We start from the raw sequence: 18930 nt of genomic DNA, 5'->3' as shown, positions 1-18930 counted from the left end.
CTACTGGAGAACTGCAGGGTTCTCTGAAAGAAGAATTCACTGGGCTTATAGTTTTCTCATAATTATAAAAATGTATAATCTTAGCGCATAAAATACAGTAAGCTTTCTTATGCATTTTTCAAGAAATCGGTGGCTCTCCTTTGCTGTGTTTACCCTCGCCACACCCATCCAGTAAAACAACAAACCTGAATCTTGCCTTACTTCCTGCAGGACCCCAGCTGTTGACCTCTAACCAAATACCTAGTTGAATACATGTTGCCACTATTAATTCTCCTCTCCGAATTCAGCGGGGCCCTTGTGCGTTCCCTCCACCTATTTTCTGTTCTTTTTCAGACAGCAACCTTTCATTTACCGGGGGTGCATGTTTCCTCTGTCTCCTCAGGCCTCTAATCCCACCCTACTGGCAGCAGCTTACTGCACAGAGAAGGCAAGGGGGGAACTCCCTGAAACTGTGTGATAGCATCTAGGAACACACAGGCATCCAGGCCCAAACTGCCTGTTACGATGGTCTTTCTCCTCACACCAAAGGCGATCCTTCCGCATGGACCCTGAAGCCCTGTTGTTTTCACACCCCTTACCCTCTGAGTAGTCCCTCTGCTTTGCATCTTTAACCCTTTCTTTTAGTAGCTGCTTCCTGTCAGCAGCAAAGCTCTGTCAAGTTTCTGCCCTTTTAATACATTTCCAACCCTTGTCCTACGTGATTTTTATTCAGATAACATGTTGGTTGGATAACAATGCCGATGTGCCAGGCACTTACCTTGGGCACAGGGAAGAAAGTAAACTGCAATTCCAAACCTCAGAGAGTCTATAATGTAGGAACACGTCTGCTTCTAAATCAACTTTCCAAACCCTCTACTCAGAGGTTTTTGTTTCGCATCTTGATTAAAAAAAGAACCAACTCCATTCTAATTCCTCCATCTCCAACCTGAATCGCTCTCCCCAGGTTCAAATCCACAAAGGTTGGTTCTCACTGACTCTCTCCAGGGGGATGTCTGCAGACACATCGGCCCAGGCGTTCCCAACACAGAATTTACCGCCGCCCTTCACCACCGTCCCCAAACTGGTCCTTAGAGCATGGTTTCTTAGAAAGGCAGAGCTTTTTATTGAAGTCTAATGTGTGGGTTTTACCCTTAGTTTTTCTCTCTCCTTCCAAACATCACATTAGACGTGTACATTTGTCTCTCAGTCTACCCTTTGGAGTTCACCTCTCTTCATTCCCACTGCCAGTATTCTAATCCAAACCAGCATGCCCTTGTTTCAGAATAACCTTCGCACTTTGTAACTGGTCAGTGACACTTAGATTGCACCTCCTTGTACTCCATTCCCCGCACTGCAGCCAAGGTGACTTACCCCATTGTCCCAGTCACGTCACTCTCTTGCTCAGGAATGCCCAAACTCCTTATGCAAGTCTCAAAGGCCCTGAATATCGTGGCCACCGCCTACTGTTCAGTCTTAGTTTTTGTCATTTCTGTTTACTCTCTTCTCTCTGGCCAACGTGCGTGTCATCCTGTTTCTTAAACACAGGTGCCGCTTCTGCTCCTCGCGTCGGCACATGTTTGCCCCCTGGTCTCGAATCTCTCGTTCTCCCTCACTGTCTGGTTGGTTCCACTAATCCTCTGGTCTTGAACTAAGTCACTTGTTTCGAGGTGGATTTCTAATTGGGGTTCTGAATATGGTGCCCCACTCTTGTGTTCCGGTTACGTACATTTCCTTGCTGGTAGACCTGAAATGCAGTGATCACTGCCTGCCAATATGTTTATGTCTTTTGGTAGACTCTAGAGAATAGGTCATTGTCTACCATGAGCCCCATGGCTATGCAGTAATTATCACTTTTAATGGCATATAGATGGACTTCAGTAAATATTGACTAAATGACTAGCTGAATATTCTTCATAGGTAAAAATAATATAGTCAAAATATACTTGGGAATTCTGATGTATGGTTGAATTTTCTGGCAATTTATAAAATACCAGCTAATTATTTTATAGGAATTCAAAATATATTGTTAATATTAAGTAGTAGCTATTCTATTCTCCCTAATATACCAAGTGCCTTTATTTTCAATTTGCAAATTATAGCTTCCTGCAAACTATATGCATAGTGTGCTCACAAAGCTGGACAAACATATCTTTCCTCATTTGCCTTCCTCTCAATTGAAGGCAGGAAAAGGCAAACTTCCTTTCATTCCTTCTCCACTTTCTCCTGTTCATTTTCCCTTCTTCAACAAACTGAATTCTTCAAATGACTTTCAGGAAACATGGTGGGCTGGGTCCACCCCCAGTGGTTCTGAATTAATTGGATTGGGCATCAGGAACTGGAAAATCTCCCCTGTGGTTCTAATATACAGCAAAGTTTGAGAATCGCTGGATTATATCATCTCTAATGTCCCTTTCAATTCTGAAAACTCTCAATGTTGTTATTTTAAGGGACTCTCCAGAGTGTTTTAAAATACTAAATATGCCAAAAGATTTCCTTTCAAAATGCAGAGCTCAAAATATCTTTGTCTTTTCATGCAGTTAACTAGCCTTGATTGAAACTGTGTTAAATGATGTAATATTCAAATAGTCAACACTCAACAATTGTTGCCAACTTTCTTCTAATTCTCTTTAGCCCAGTATTCACTTAGCATCTACAAAGTTATCTTTTTTAAAAAGTTATTTAAAAAAAAAAATGTTTTCAGAAATAGTGGGATAAAGCACTGATTAACAGCTGAGAGACATCCTGCTTTAAATTAGCATTTTGGCTGGTGTGGCTCAATGTTTGAGAGTCAACCCATGCACCAAGAGGTTGCTGGTTCAATTCTTGATCAGGGCACGTGCAGGAGGCGGCCAATCGATGTTCCCTCTCATTGATGTTTCTATCTCTCTCTCTCCCTCTCCCTTCCTCTCTCTCTAAAATCAATAAAGAAAAAAAAAATTTAATTAGCATTGTGACTCTAAGTGAGTCTCAGTTTCTTTCTTCATTCATTGGATTTGTGTCTTCCATGGCTGAATATAATCATTTGGGGTCCCTTTGAACACCGTGGTATAGAATTGGATGATCTTTTATTACAAGTATGTCTAACAATATTTCAATAGAATGGCAGATCCATCTGTCAATGCAGATAAACTATTGGCATTTCATTTTATTTCCTTATCTACTCTCAAATTGCAGGATTGTCTGAAATATCAACTAGAATTTATTTATAAAGTGAGTGTAAAGCTAACAATCAAATCAAACCTTTTAAACTTTTTTAAAAAAGTGTTAACTGACCACACTCATAACTTTTAATTTGAGAAAGTCTTTAAAATAAAAATCTATGCATCTCACCAATGGGCACAGACATAGTTTGGGGAAAGCGGGGGGGGGGGTGGGGGCGTGGGAGCAGGGAGGAGGGGTCAATGGGGGAAAAGGGACGAGACAACTGTAATACTTTCAACAATAAAGGTTAAAAAAATCTATGCATCAAGCTCATTAGAATGTTCAACATGAAATTTCCATGTTGAACACAAATGGTCTCCCAAGAGACACCAAAGTAAATTATTGTTGATTCAAAATGTGACATTTATATTTGTTCTGCAATTTCACCAGCAGTAAGTTGTAAGAGTGCTAACATTTTCTGTGAGTTTTACCAGGTTGAATATGCTAATTCTCATGAAATTTATCTTGTTTCAACTAGGGTTACTGCTCACTTGAGTATCAGAAATGGCTGATTTTGCTAAATACTCTCTTCATAGATTGGTTCACATTCTAATTTGCGCAACTGAGGACAAACTTTTATTTTCCTTTAGTTTTAAATGAAATGGTAGGATTACAGCTGCCAAGTTCAATGGAAAGCAATGAACTGAAGATAAGGTTGTAATAGACAGACCTGCACTGTCATGGTTGTGGAACATGAATTTAAATGGTCTCTGCATTTTACTTTTCCACATATAAATATGTATGGTAATATCCATCACATTTAGTTTGTGGAGATGTTGAAAAATTAAATAATATCTTGTTTAGTGAAATAAAATGTTTGATTAATATGTTATCAGTTTTTCTTTTGTTTTTGATTTTACATCGATATAAAATTTTTTTCAGAAATGGAGGGACAGCAGGGATGAGTGTGCAGAAATATTTTAAGTGCTTCTAGCATTGTTGAAGGGACAGAAAATGAAGAGGCATCCATTCTTTCAGATACATTATAAACACATTCACGTTACTGTGTAAATACATGAATAGGTTTGCAGTACTGTCTAAATATAGTCATATGTAAAATATATCAATAAATAACTACATAAGTACATTAACATGTAAATATAATAATATATTTCCAGTCAATGTTTGATATATATTGAGAATAAGCTTAGCAAAAATTCCCTTGATTATCAGGAGGACAGAGAATCAAATGTGGGGCTTTAAATTATAAATTGGTTCCTACAAAATTTGTGTTGGCAACAAAAATATTTAGTGACGTTTTGTTACTCTGTTGCAGATACACGAACACCCTTTCCCATTCCCCAGTTCATCCTTCTCTTGCCTATCACTAGGGCCACACACTGCTGTTCCCTCTGCCTGGAAGGCTCCTCCTTAGGTTTTACCATGACTGCCTCGTATTCATTTTCCAGGTTTCAACTCCAGTGGCTCCTCCTCAGAGAAGCTTTCCTTGACTGTCTTTCTTAAGTAACCAGTTTTCTTTACTGCTTTTCTCATCATCCTGTTCTCCTCCTCTCTCACCATGCCCCCAAAACTTTTATAACAGTGGGAAATACCTTGCTTATGTATTTGTACATTTTCCAATATGTATTCCCTTCACTATAATATAAATTCTAAGTGTGCGAGAACCTTCTTTGCCTTTGTCGAGGCTGTATCCCTAGTGTCTGATGTGCTTCTTGGAGTATCAATACATGATGAATCAGTGATTCTCTGATCTGTGAATTGAACAAAGGCACTAACATACAAAGAAAACTGATCACATAAACCATTGACACTTGCCATGTCGATGCGAAAAATGAGCTGTTCTGTCCACCTAATTCCCAGAGCACTGCAACATGAAATGTTCTCCTTTACCCTGCTTTAGAAGTTGCATAGCTGTATACTGAGCTCACAGAAAAAGCAAACATTCTAGCAGAAAGATACAAATTTTAGTTTTTAGGGGTTCTTTGGTTGTTGTTTTTTATGTCCTCTGCAGTGCTACAGGATATTTTATAGATTTTGCTATCTAGGCTAAAAAATCATGGAGTGCAAATTGATAATGAAGTGAAATGAGACCCAGAATCACCTTGAACAGGAGGTGGCCAGCAACAAGTGGTGTGTCAGTGAGAAAAATGAATTAGACACTGAACACAGACAGGATGGTCCCGGTTCAGGCAGAACTGGAGAGTTGGGGTAGGGAAAGAGCAGGCAAACAGGAAGCTAAATTTAGCTTGCAATGATTTCTTGACCCTGGGAAAAATAATTGCTTCATTCTATTGCCAAAAGGCAAATCGGCATCAGCTTAATTTGCCTGTCTGCCATAAACTGCAGATGGAATCATAAAACATAGTTAGATTTAAATTAAACACATCTGTCCTAATCTAAAGCAGGTGAGGCCAGCCAGCCAAGAAGCATCAAGGTATAATACTACACAAAGATACGCAGACATATATTTTAGGAGCCTGCTGACAATGGAATAAGGAATCATGAAATCGTGTGTTGTCCTGTTTTTCTTATGGAGCCCACCTTGTACTGGTTGCCATCTTATTTTTAAAAGACTCTACCGAGACATCCACTAGGACACAAACAAACAGAACAAATACACCAATTTTGAAGTCCAGGAGTCTGATTACATTTTAATCAGGATTGTCACCTGATGCTTTCTCTGATTAATTGAAATGACAGGGAATCAGAAGTCCCTGCAGCGCATTTTAACTGTACTTGAAATTCCAGCCAGAGAGGATTTATTTCTACTTAAGGTATCAGCCTTTATCTGTACCTTAATGGGTGTGCAGAGAAAATAATTGTGTGTAACTTATCCAAACAAGGACAGTTTGAGAGTGAATGGGGACTGTGACACCCACCAAGGTGCAGGGCTCCAACCCCTTTCAGAAAGAACCAGGACTGCAGTGAGCTGCCAGGGACCTTCTGCAGCAGTCTTAGGGTCGGTCCCACTAGAGCCCGAGAGCTTCACTGTGCCTGGGCCACCTCCAGCCAATGATTGAATATGTAAGGGCACTAAAGCCTGCTCATTTCTGCCTTTGAGGAATTCCTCTAAAGAGTAAGCTTTGCTCCAGAGCTCCCGAGTGAATTGGCTAAGATTTTGTGAAGCCTGCCTTACAGACTGAGGCTCACCTGCTCCATGTTCCTTCTAGTGCCCCTCCCCCACATTTCTTTTCCTTTTTCTTTACTGATTTGAGAGAGAGAGGAAGAGAGAGATAGAAAAATCCATGAGAAAGAACATCAGTTGGCGCCTCCTGCATGCTCCCCGCTGGGGATTGGGCCCACAACCTGGGCATGTGCCCTGACTGGGAATCAAACCAGTAACCTATTGCTCCAGCCGGGCCCCCCCACCCCTGCATTTCTTTTCGCAGATGTCAGATCTGCATCACCAGATGAAGGCTTTTCCTGCCCATTTCTGCTTTCTCCTCATTTTATCATCCACAGGTGCTACTTCTCAATAAACTTCTTGTACTCTTTACTTTGTCTTAGCATTTACTTCATGGAGAACCCAACTGACACAGGGGTACTATTAATAATTAAGTATAAGGGTGGAGACAACCAGGATTCCCAATTTAACTATGAGCTGAGAGGACTCATCTCCACCTACCAGAGTGCTGTGGACTTCTTACAGCCAGCTCTACTGACTGCAGCTCCCCTCTCTGACCACAATCTTCTTGCCTTTTAACCCCAACATTTGCTCATAGTCATCATCTTTCTTTTTTTCCTTCATTATGACTTTCCCCTTCCCATTTTCTTAGAAAAAAATTAAGTATAGGGTGCCCAGCCAGTGTGGCTCAGGGGACTGAGCATCGTCCCACAGACTGAGAGATCCTGGTTCAATTCCCATCAGGGCACATGCCCAGGTTTTGGGCTCGATCCCCACTAGGGGGCGTGCAGGAGGCAGCCAATAGATGCTTCTCCCTCACATGGATGTCTCTCTCTCTCTCTCCCTTTCTCTCTCTCTAAAAACAAAAATAGTAATTAAGTGTAGGGAAACAGGTATAGTCTATAATTCTAATTATTTTTGATAGGCTTCTGTTATCTGCCCTCTACTGTATCCAAGGCCAAAACGTTCTTTCTATTGACACTGTCCATCTAAGACGTATATGTGGGGCTTTTATTAATTTCAGGCACCTTCCACATACTAGACTCTAAGTGAATAGACTGGATATTTATACTGGGCTGAAAAGGGCCTAGCATTGAATTCCTTTTCTTTTGAGGAATCTTCCTTCTTTTTCGTCACTTAGTGTTCCCAAGGATCTCTCTTCTCATTTTTCCTCTCTGCTCCTCTCCCCTCTCCTGTTCTGCCCTCCTTTCAAAGAGACTCACTGAGATACAGTTTCCACATTCATACTTGACAATTCATGTTGCAGCAAAACATCTCTAATTTTATATCTGTTTAATTAATGGCTTTATGGAACATTTTCATTTTGGATACCCACACTCTTCTCAAATACAATGATTCCCTTAAAACTAAACCTAATATATTTTCTTATAAAAGATGGCCACTTAGCCATCCAGGGAGGCGCTCTAGAAATTACACCCATTTCTGGCTCTCCCTCAACCCCCACATTGATTTGGTCACAATGTCATCTTGATTCTACATCATTTTGGTCAAATCTATTACCTCTTTGCTGCCTTTCAAAAAGATACTAGGTAAATATCAATAATGGAATAAGTGTGAGTTTTCACAAGAACATAATATATTAGAAATAAGTAGACATAAGCAAAAAAAAAAGAGAAGAAGAACAAAATGTACAAGGACAAAGAAAAAACAGGTCAGCTCAAAGGCAGCTGGAATCTACAAGATAGAATTAGAGATAAACAGATCATCCTGTCTTCTTTTGACCACAGAAACATTATATGACAGGCATAAGCACCTGGTAGAAAACTGGTTAGATGAAGTATTATCACCTTGAAAGGGCAACAACATACCAAGAAAGGTTTCTTAGGACACCAAACCCCCATAGTGATGGGATAATCAAAGGAACCAGAAAGAGAAGCATCGATGTGAGGGAGACACATTGATTGGTTGCCTCTCGCATGACTCCAACCAATGTCAGGGATGGAACCTGCAACCCAACTCAAAACCATCCAGTGTTCTCCATTATCCACAGGGAAGCTGCAGTTTCTTAGGCAGACATTGAAGGCCCTGTATAACGTAGCATCCGTCTGTGTTGGCAGCCCTGCCCTCCACTACTTCAGCACAAACCACCTGCTTCTGTAAACAGTCCAGCCTTTTTTCCTGGAACAAACTTTGGCATTTTCCTATTAAAAAGCCATACTTAATACATATCCTCTTCCAAACTATTAATAATAACAATAACAATAGTAGCACTAATACCTAACCTTCAGTTAAAAAAAAAAAAAAAAAAAAAAGGAACCAAACATTCCAGCCTCACATAACCCTAGGACTATCTGGACTGTAAGATCACATCACACATCAGTTAATAAACTGTGCAGGGACTTGACAGTGGAATGAGAGGGGTCAGAATGAGAGGTTCTTGATTTTGGATAAATATATCCATCTAAAGAGTATGCTTCAGAACCTTTAGGATTCTGTTCATGCCTCACCTTTCTCCTGGAGACATTGCTTCTGTCAGTGCAAATAAAGCAATAGAAACATCTTCAACTGCCTAGACATGGTCACATTTCTGCAACAACTGATAACTCCTCTGGGTTTTTTTTGTTTTGTTTTTTTAATCCTCACCGGAGGATATTTTTTTGGTTTTTGTTCAGATAGAGTGGGAGGGAGAGAGAGGAAGAGAGAGTGAGAGAAACATTGACGTGAAAGGGACACATCGAGTGGTTGCCACCTGCATGACCTGACCCAACCAGGGCCGGGGGACAAACTGCAACCGAGATACATGCCCTTAGCAGGAACCGAACCCGGGTCTCTCTGGACCGCAGGCCGACGCTCTAACCGCTGAGCCAAACCAGCCAGGGCAGAACTCTTTATGTAGTGTTTACAATGCACAGAACTATGACTGACAGCTCGTCGGAAAATGTGTGGGTGTCAATAGCCAATTTTGAGCAATGTGTGGAGCTGGGATGACAGTGTGGTTAGTCTGACTGTACAAGGCTGAGCTGGTTTGCTCACACCAAAGGCAGAGAGGCATGGTTTCATTTGTGAAGCGGTGATGGAGTCTTTCTAGAAAATTTCAACCATAATGCCTTTGTTCAAGATTAATTACCTGGGGGGAGGGGTGGTACTGATTTGGGGGAATGGCTCTCAGCCTTGACTCCTTTATTTGACCCAATGCAATGCTGCCTGGGTCATCATTCCAAAACACAAATGTGACCACATACTTTCCCATGCATAAAGTTCTTTTATAATTTTCCACTTCTTAAAGATAAACTTCAAAATTTCGGCCCAATGTCCCACCTTATTTCTCTCTATTACTCATGCACAACTATGTTCTAACTGTAGCGGCCTACTTGAAGTTCCTGGCTGAGCCATGATCTTTCCCTTTGTGTATGTTATTCCCTTTTCCTGGAATGTTGATCCTGCCCCTCCTCTTCTATGTCACCTGACAGCACTGAATCCCCTTTGACATCTCCACTGACCCTACAGTTTGGATCATGTATACTAATCACAACTCTTATCACTATGTGCTGTAATTGTTATTGCTTTTTTATTTCCCCTGGTAAGCTCTGTACTTCTGCATGGTAAAGTCTGTCTTTAGTTCTATATGTCCAACTTATATAAGTGCCTACCATAAAATAAAGGTACTCAAGGAATAAAGGGACAGATGGACAACTGGATGGGCAAAAGGAGGGATGGCTGAGTGGCTAGCTACTTAGAAATATAATGAGGTAAACAGAAAGTGTATTGAAATACATTTTCCACTGTCGACCTCCCCATTCAACTGTACTCTATAGGATGCTGCCATAATAGTCTTCTTAAAATATAGATATGATCATATCAAACTTAAAAATATATGTAAAAACATTCATTGGCCATTCATCTTATAAATTATAATATCACTTTTTAATCTTTCCTAATCTGACTTATTTATCCTTACTTAGCTATTCCTAACCAAATACTTCATGGTCCAGCCCTACAACAGTCTGTGGTGTTCTCAAAACATATTAATTTATTCATTTATTCACTTCCATCATGACTCTCTTTTCTAATATTTGCACCAGTGCTATTGTAGCATTTTAATGTATCATTTAGTATAGCTAAAGCCTTGCTCCATAAATTTGATAAAAATCTTAACCTCCATTTTTATTTTTCCAAAATTTTAAAGTGGTTAGCTGAGAAAAAAATTAGATTATTCAAGGGAAAGTTCCTATAGAGGAATAAAGTTCTTAAGAAATATAAAGGGATAGGGAGTTGGGGCCCAGATACTTTTTTAAAAGCCTCATTCTCTTAATCTAGGAGGTGATACTCTCACCTATTAAGCTCCCTTAAAAACTGTGGACTTGCCCTGGCCGGTTCGCTCAGCGGTCAGAGCTTCAGCCTGCGGACCGGAGAGTCCTGGGTTCGGTTCCCGCCAGGGGCGCGTACCTCGGTTGCGGTTTGTCCCCGGCCTCGGTTGGGGTTGTGCGGGTAGCAACCAGTCGGTGTGTTTCTCTCACATTGATGTTTCTCTCCTTCTGAAAAAAACAAACAAACAAACAAAAAACTGTGTGGGCTTTTCTGAATCTGATCCACATTCTCTCTGCAGTGAAGCCACACCCTTGACTGTTTGAAGCCTGTTTTTCACTTGATATTGAATGTTCTTGTGGGTCTACCAGGTTGCACCTGAATTATTTGACATAGTTTCACCAAGTGTTCTATAGCCACATCCAAGATATATTTATGTTGAGGTCACATCTTTCCGACCAAGCTCTGGACTTGATCTCTCTCTCATTTGAGAGGCTGGAGTCCAGAAAGCGGTTTATTTTCTACCACACCTTCTAGTCCCTCTCTATTCCTTTTCTTTGCTTTCGGACTCATCAGTTCTTCGTTTAGCACGTCTCTTTCTTATAGCACCTTATCACATGAAACTACTAAGAGCCAGCTGACCCTTTCACTTTCTGCCTGGAAGTCTCATTCCTTGTATAAAAAGTTCATCAGGCACATTTTCCATCGCTGACATTTCCTCAGGTGACAGCTTTGCCCGCTGCTTCTGCCTGCATGGTGCAGAGTCCTTTTTCCAGCGTCCTGTGCTGTTCTCTCCGTGCCTTTCCAGGCTTGATTTGCTACCCAGGACCAAAGCCAAGGGCACACATTTTAGGTCTTTGTTATGGCACAACTTATTTCCAGGTAGCAGGTTCTCTCTTATCCTCACACGTTTATCTTACCTCTGTCAAGTAAGCTAACCTGCATTGGTTCTCATGCCGGGGCAGGGTTCCAAGAGACTCAGTGGAGAATCTCAAGAGCATTTTCAGACTCTGCTGCCTGCAAGGTCGCTAGCACCCTGCTGGCCAAAGCGAGTCATGTGAACAAGCCCAGATTCCAGGGATCCGGACATAAACCCACCCATTTAATGAGAGAAATTGGAAAGTTACAGAGCAAAGTATGTGGATATTGAAAGGTTATTTATTGGGGTAATTAATAAACCTGTCCACCATAGATGTTTCAGTTAATCTGTAACAAATTAGATCGTATTTCATTTACATGTAATGAAGGAACACCAAACCGAATTAACAGATTTAGTGTGCCATTCGGTATGAATTGTTTGAATTATAAAATTTAATTCTTCCCATGTTACATACCATCCCCCTTAAAAGCACACGGTTTCAAAGGGGACTGGCAAAACTTATTGGCAAATCTACATTGTCTGGTGACTTCACCAAAGGAAGATGAGTGGGGTATGTGAATTAGTACATTTCAGTGCTAAGACCCCAAAAAGTCAAAATCTGTTTCTTTCTTCCTCAGGTGATATTTGTGATCCCAATCCATGTGAAAATGGAGGTATCTGTTTGTCAAGCTTGTCTCAAGATTCTTTCTCCTGTGAGTGTCCAGACGGCTTCACAGATGCCAACTGCTCTAGTGTTGTGGAGGTTGGTAAGTGCAAGATTTAAGCATTTCAGTCGTTATCCTCTTTGTTTTCATGAGTGACTGGCAGATTTCACTGGGATGCATTGTGAGTATTTCGTATAAGATTGCTTTATGTTGCTAATTCGTTTACTCCTCTGTTGGATTTCAATTTTATCATTTCCATTTTATACTTACATTATATTTTTATTTGTGGTGTTCTCAATAAATAATTTAAAAATGTTTTAGTGATTAACACTATACTTTGAAGGCATTACAAGTACTACTGGAATATAATACATTTCTTATCTCTCTAATGTTAATATACGTTTATCCAAATTTTTATTCAGAGTGGAACATAATGCCTGAGTCAATTTATTCAAATTAAATAGTCACTCTAAATAAAATAGAACTTACTTTAGAAACTGATAAAATTCATCATATTTTATAGCCATTCTAAATTTTACTTTTCTAAGACTATAAATATGTAAAAGAAGACAATATTCCAGCTAAGTTGTTTCTCAAAGTCTTCTCAAACAACTTTGCTTTTCAGATACTAACTAGTCATTGATCACACTTCAAAATGTTCTTTGTTGTTGTTGTTTTTTCATCTGTGAAATACTTCATTGGCATGTATAATTATGGATTCAGGGTAACTCCATAATTTTCAAACAGTTCCTCACTAATGAAATACTTTAAATAATTTAACACTATGTAAACTTAATATAGAGATTTTTCCCTCTGATTAAAGATAATGCCATGAAAAGAACAGATTTCTATATTTTTTCAAATCTGTACTGAGAAGAATAAACAGTGGACTATGTCTGCTCTATCTAGGAAAACCAAACATGTTTTTTATTAAAGTTCTGTCAACTAGCATAAACCTTGGGAATTGTGGAGGTTTCTATGATTTAAAAAAAAATTTTGAAGAAGAAAAGTAACAATGTCTATAGAAAGCACCTTTATGCATAGCAAGAGCCCAATCACTATGCTTCAGTGAAGGAGAGAATAACTAAATAAAACCATTAGCCACTGTTTTGGGCCACTAGTTAATAGATTTTAATGTGCTTTTTTTTTAAAAAAAAAAAATGCTTTTTCTTGTATCTTTATATTACATTAGTATGAATGTGTTATATCTAAAAATATTAAATTATATATGATTGTTGATAAGTACCTTGTTCATTAACTCATTTCCAAGATCATTCTCTTTCATGGCTTTTATTAACTTTATCCTATTTAAGAGGGTTTGATACAGTGCCATAGAAATTAAATTGTTGTAACCACTTTGACCCAGTCTGCAAATATGTACAATGAGTTTCAGAGTTTAATCTGAGAATCATATCCTTTGGAAAGTCTATAGCTCTGAAGAAAATTATAGACATAAATATTTCTAACAGGAATATATAAGTAGAATAAAAAGTTAGTGTTATCATTTAAGCCCATTAACCCCAGATATGGCAGTGCCTTAGATTTTTAGTATCTAACATTTTTGCTGCTACTTTGTAAAAGTCAAATCTATAGTTGAAGAGGCAAATGTATTTAATTAATTTAAAACCCAGTATCTTCACATAATTTTAAAGAAATTCTTGAATACTTTTAGCCATATTTTAAAATAGTAATTCCACATTCATCATTTCATCATCAGAAGAAAAATATTAGCAGTAACATTTTGAAAGCTAAACACAATAATGCCCTGGCCAGTTTGGCTTATCGGTTGAGCGTTGGCCTGTGGACCAGAGAGTCCCGGGTTTGGTTCCCGCTAGGGGCACGTATCACAAAAAAACAAACAAAAAAAAAAAACTAAACACAATAAAATATTCCATGTAGTTAAGTGAAACTTTGGGGAATCAAATGCTTACAGAATTAAGTTTTGTTCAGATTTATCACTATAAATACCTCTGATATTCAGAGACAGGGTAGTTATACTATGTTATCTTAAGCTGTACATTTTTGTGATGTGTTTCAAGCAACCTCATTCTTCCATGAGGTATATTTAGGTTCTTGGAAGAAATACGTCCAGCTTTTATTTGCTTTACCATAGTATATTTGTTATGCCAATTCTGATTTAATATATTGGTTTTATAAGATTAAAATAATAAAATGTATACAATTTTCAGGTTAGATAACTTTATCTGCCTTTTGACCACCTCTTTCTCAGCTCCATATTTTCTTACATAGAACAAGGGAATACTGAATATTTATTGAATAAAAACAGCAACAATGCCTTTAAATATCTAAGCAACCTTATATTTTTTCATTGTTCAAAAATTAATTATTGGAGCAAAATTAGTGAGACTTTAGGTTATTGAAGATCGTCTTTCCATTTCAGTTTTTTTAAATCTGCTCCTTTGCTGGGGCTGTTTTTGTCGTTGTTTCCCTGCTGTTAGGTGGCACCAGTGGGAAGCACAGTGTGCTAATATTTTATTTGTTAAAATGCCCCATAGCTATATGGATTTTAATGTCAGGTCTTAAAAGACAAAAGTTTGAGCTGTCACTATGGCTGTATTTTTACTTCCACACCAATCCCCCAAAGATGGAGGTGTATCTAAGGTTTCTTCTAACCTTTCGAACCATAGTAGTTTTGTTATTAAATGAAGTTCTAAATTTCCTTATTTTTAATTTCCAAAAGAAAGAAAATCATCTTGTCTATATTTGCTTAGGAATGTTGTGTTTTGATCCACATTAAAAAAAATTAGTTTTACTCTGTTTATTCTGTAATCAATACTCAACTCTATTGTTGTACATCTGGAAAGGAGAATTTCAAACACTTTATGCTATTCTTAGAGGTAAAAATTGTTTTTTGATTTTACCTCAAACCTCATTGCTCTGTAGCGGCCTTGTTTTAAGTTCTTGATGCTACTTCAGAAGAGATTCTCATCCAATTTTGTACTTTAATTCTCCCCTCTCAAAGCGTCTAGTGTCAGATAAGTAGAAAACACTTTGCCACATGTGCAATCAATCTTCACATCACATACGGTCCTGTGTTATGCATGGGGCTTGGAAATATTGACTCCTACACGCCTTCTTCTAGGGATCAAGCCAGCAACTCAAGCATGGGCCCTGACCAGGAATTGAACCAGTGACCTCGGGGTGCATGGATCGGCACTCAACCACTGAGCCACTCTGGCCAGGCACAATATCCATCTTTTATCTCTCTGTGTCTCTCTCTATCTCTCCCTGTCTCTTTTTCCACCATACACATCTCCCTTATGCAGACTTGTGTCCAAATCTCAATGTTCTTAGCCTCTTAGTATCATTAAGACTCATTTCTGATATCCACAAAAGGTAACAGTAAAACATCTCAGAGCAAAGGAAAGAAAAATAAAACCTAGTCCACATTTTCAGATTTGAAGACATAGGCCAGATTAACCAGTGTTTGCACAGATGTGTATGTGATGCTAACTCATTCTCTAGGGGATGTGTACACAGAAAACCATGTGGTTAAGCCTCAAATTACTCCCCAATTATCTCCTCACATTCTTGGATAATACTGGGTAATTTGGAGCCAAATGTTGACACATTTATTTTATATAGACATTTCTACTATTAGTGAATATTCTAGAATACATATAAATTTTTTAGAATTATTAAATTGTTTCATAGCATAATTATTTGTATGCTGTCTGAGTAATTCAGTAAACTAACGGTGAATATTAACTTTTAACAACACATATACAAAGTATATTGATGCAATCAAAAAGAACAAAATGTGATTGACTATTTAAAAACAAAAATCTTAGTTTTTATTTATGTTTAAATATATATATATTGAGTACTTACTAATAGTTACCTAAATGGTAGCATACAATGTAAGCAAATTTAAAGAAATTGCTATCTAGCTAAAAAAAAAAAAAAAAAAAAAAAACAGAAATAAATAACAGATAATATGACAAGTATTGTGATAGGGGAAGTATATGGAGCCATAAGAATATAAAGCAGTTGTCATATCTTAAGTTAGGTGTCAGAAAATGCATGCTACCTGAAAAAAGTATATATCTTCATATAATTCATAAAGATAATTTTAGTCTAGCAGAGAGAATGCTAAAATTATTCAGGACAGAGGACATTATTGTTAAAAAAGCTAGGAGATAAGAAAAGTCATGATTCCGTGAGCTAGAAGAAATTCAGAGTGGCTAGAGCTTAAAAGGGAGAGACATGGTGTCCAGCAATGAGTCTGCAGATGGTAATGATGACTGATTCTGCAATCTTAAATTATTTTTAAGGAATTTGGACTTATGCTGAGAGCAATGCGGAGGATTTGTACTTTTAGAAGATCACTTTATTTTTCATATGGAAAGAAAGAGAACAGATTAAGGCAGGGAGACAATTAGAAGACTACTGTAGAAGACCAGGTCAGACACAATGACCTTGGCCTGGATCAGTGTAGTAACAAAGGGAATGGAGAGGACAGAGTCAACAAATATCTAAAGGATATAGTAGATAATTATTGGAAGCTTATGGGGTAATTGAGTAGAAGGAGTTTGGAGAAAGTAAAAAGTGAAGAAGAAACATCAGCAGTTTCTGACCTGAGCAACTGGGTGCCACTTACTCAGAGAATGCAAATTGAGGATACACTGGATTGGAAGGCAGAACATGAGTTGATTATTTCACATATGGAATTCAAAAAATTAGCTAGATATTAGTTGAGAAGCTAGATAGATATTTTTAAGTCATAGTTATATAGATATTTATCGATGCTCAGGGAATGTATGGATCTTTCCAGAAGCACAAAAGCTTCTGAAAAGATAAGAGGACCTAGAAATGGAAACTGATAAGAGGCTCATAAATAATTAAAGAGTAAGTAGAGAAAGTCAAATCTATAAGAAAGAGTGGTCAGGGAGAAAGAAGAGAAGCCAGAAAACTGTGGCACCCTAAAAGTTAATGGTAAACAGACTTTCAAGAAATAAGTGGTAAGCAGTGTTAAATACTGTGAAGTTAATAGAAATTACATTTACATTAATTACATGTGACTTGATAATATTGCAAAGGCCAGTTTTGTTGGAGATTTGGAGAAAAAGCTAGATTGTCGTACATGAAAGAATTAGAGTAGAATGTTCAACAGTGGCTAGGAATACAGAGGAAATTGCTCAACTAGATAAAGAATGTCTACAAAAAAAAACCTATGACTAAAATCATACTTAATGGTAAGAAACTCACTTTCCCACTTGGATCAGAAACAAGATAAGGATACTCCTTCTCACTACTCATTTTCAACATTGTCTCTTCTGTCTTCTTCTATCATTGTCTATTATAGTCCATCCAAACTTACTTTCTTTTGGTAGGTGGTATTCCTTCTCTACATGAATTTTTGTTCTTCACATCTCATTTCTGCTAATTTGTCCTCTTGCTTTCATTTAATTATAAAAAATTGGTTAATTTAAACCATAAACATAAAGTCTCTTGTTACAATTTAAAAAACAACAATTTACATTATATATCTTGCTCATGAGTAGCCATATTCATGTTTATCTTTTAGAGGATAATCAGTGTCAGAATATCAAGCAGTGTAATAGGCTGACTGACTTCTTGTCACTGATCATGAAATATCAGAATGTTACTAAGCTTTAAGAAGACCTCTTGGCCCTGGCCAGTTTGGCTCAGCGGTTAGAGCGTCGGCCTGCGGTCCAGAGAGTCCCGGGTTCGGTTCCCACTAAGGGCACGTACCTTGGTTGCAGTTTGTCCCAGGCCCTGGTTGGGTTGTGCGGGTGGCAGCCACTTGATGTGTTCCTTTCACGTCGATGTTTCTCTCTCTCTTTCTCCCTCTCACTCTATCTGAACAAAAAATGGAAAAATGTCCTCAGATGAGGATAAAAAATATAAATAAAAAATAAAGAAAGAAAGAAGACCTCTTGGATAGAGTGAGACTATTTTTAGCTATCTAAATTTTGGTTACCAAATGAGAGATTTGATAATTTCATTTAAATTATTTATATACTTGATAAAATTATAATTTAGTGTTTTCTCCCATAAGATTATTTCTTAGACTAAAGAAGAATAATTCATGTTGAATCCATACTTCTAGAAATTATCATAAAAATTATTCTGAATAGACTAAAATACTTTCTCAAAAGCTGCTAGCCATGAATACTAAGAAATTTCTCGGTTAACTAGAGTCAAATGGATTTATTTTCAGAGTTATATTTACTTACTTTCTAATAATAAGAAGGATTAAATGTGTGTTCATACAAACAAATAGGATGTGCAGTTGCAATGAAAGAGTTAAGGAACAATTTTTACCATTTGTGTTGCATCCATTACGAAAAAGTAATTTTGTTTTATATGTGTACATATTTCTAAAACAGCTTATAAACTATTAGCTTATTAATTTAAAAATGTTTCTACTTTATTATTAATTACAGTCATTAGAATTTGTTAGCTGGCACTTCCACGCCCTAACAATTATATATTAACTTCAGAAAAATTATATAGAGCATCAAAGACCTTAGAAAATGTTAAGTATACAAATCCTTTCTTGCTCAGAAGATAAGAGCTAATTTGCAGTAAATCTTCAATTTGAAAAAAAAGACAATGTAACACATTTTTAACAAGTTGATGGATGTCATTTTATCCATTGTCTTTTTCTCTGAGTGTATACCTTTGCTTTTGATAGGGGATGAGCACTCATGTGAATGAAGTGATAGTGGCTGTATATCATTAAGCTTTTTCTGCTTAACAAATCATCACAGATTTTGTGGACTTACACAAACATTTATCTCATAATTCTGTAAGTTAAGCAAGTGTTCTGGTTGATTGGGGTTGATTGGTGCTGGGTAGTAGAACATGGCTTGGCTGGGATGGCTTTT

The 18930-nt window shown here is 37.7% G+C and overlaps 1 protein-coding gene across 2 annotated transcripts in view; it reads left to right on the top strand.

The window, feature by feature from the left end:
- The window catches only part of EDIL3 (EGF like repeats and discoidin domains 3), a 386777-nt gene that overhangs the window by 107779 nt on the left and 260068 nt on the right, over positions 1 to 18930 (top strand). For both annotated transcript variants that reach the window (XM_036279454.1, XM_036279453.1), the window contains exon 2: positions 12029 to 12157. In XM_036279454.1, coding sequence (XP_036135347.1) covers positions 12029 to 12157 — 129 coding nt within the window. The remainder of the gene's footprint in view (positions 1 to 12028; positions 12158 to 18930) is intronic.

The sequence above is a fragment of the Molossus molossus genome, unplaced genomic scaffold, assembly GCF_014108415.1.
Source record: "Molossus molossus isolate mMolMol1 unplaced genomic scaffold, mMolMol1.p scaffold_m16_p_3, whole genome shotgun sequence".
Lineage (NCBI taxonomy): Eukaryota > Metazoa > Chordata > Mammalia > Chiroptera > Molossidae > Molossus > Molossus molossus.
The sequence above is the reverse complement of the archived record's forward strand: the minus strand, read 5'-3'. Positions and strand labels throughout refer to the sequence as shown.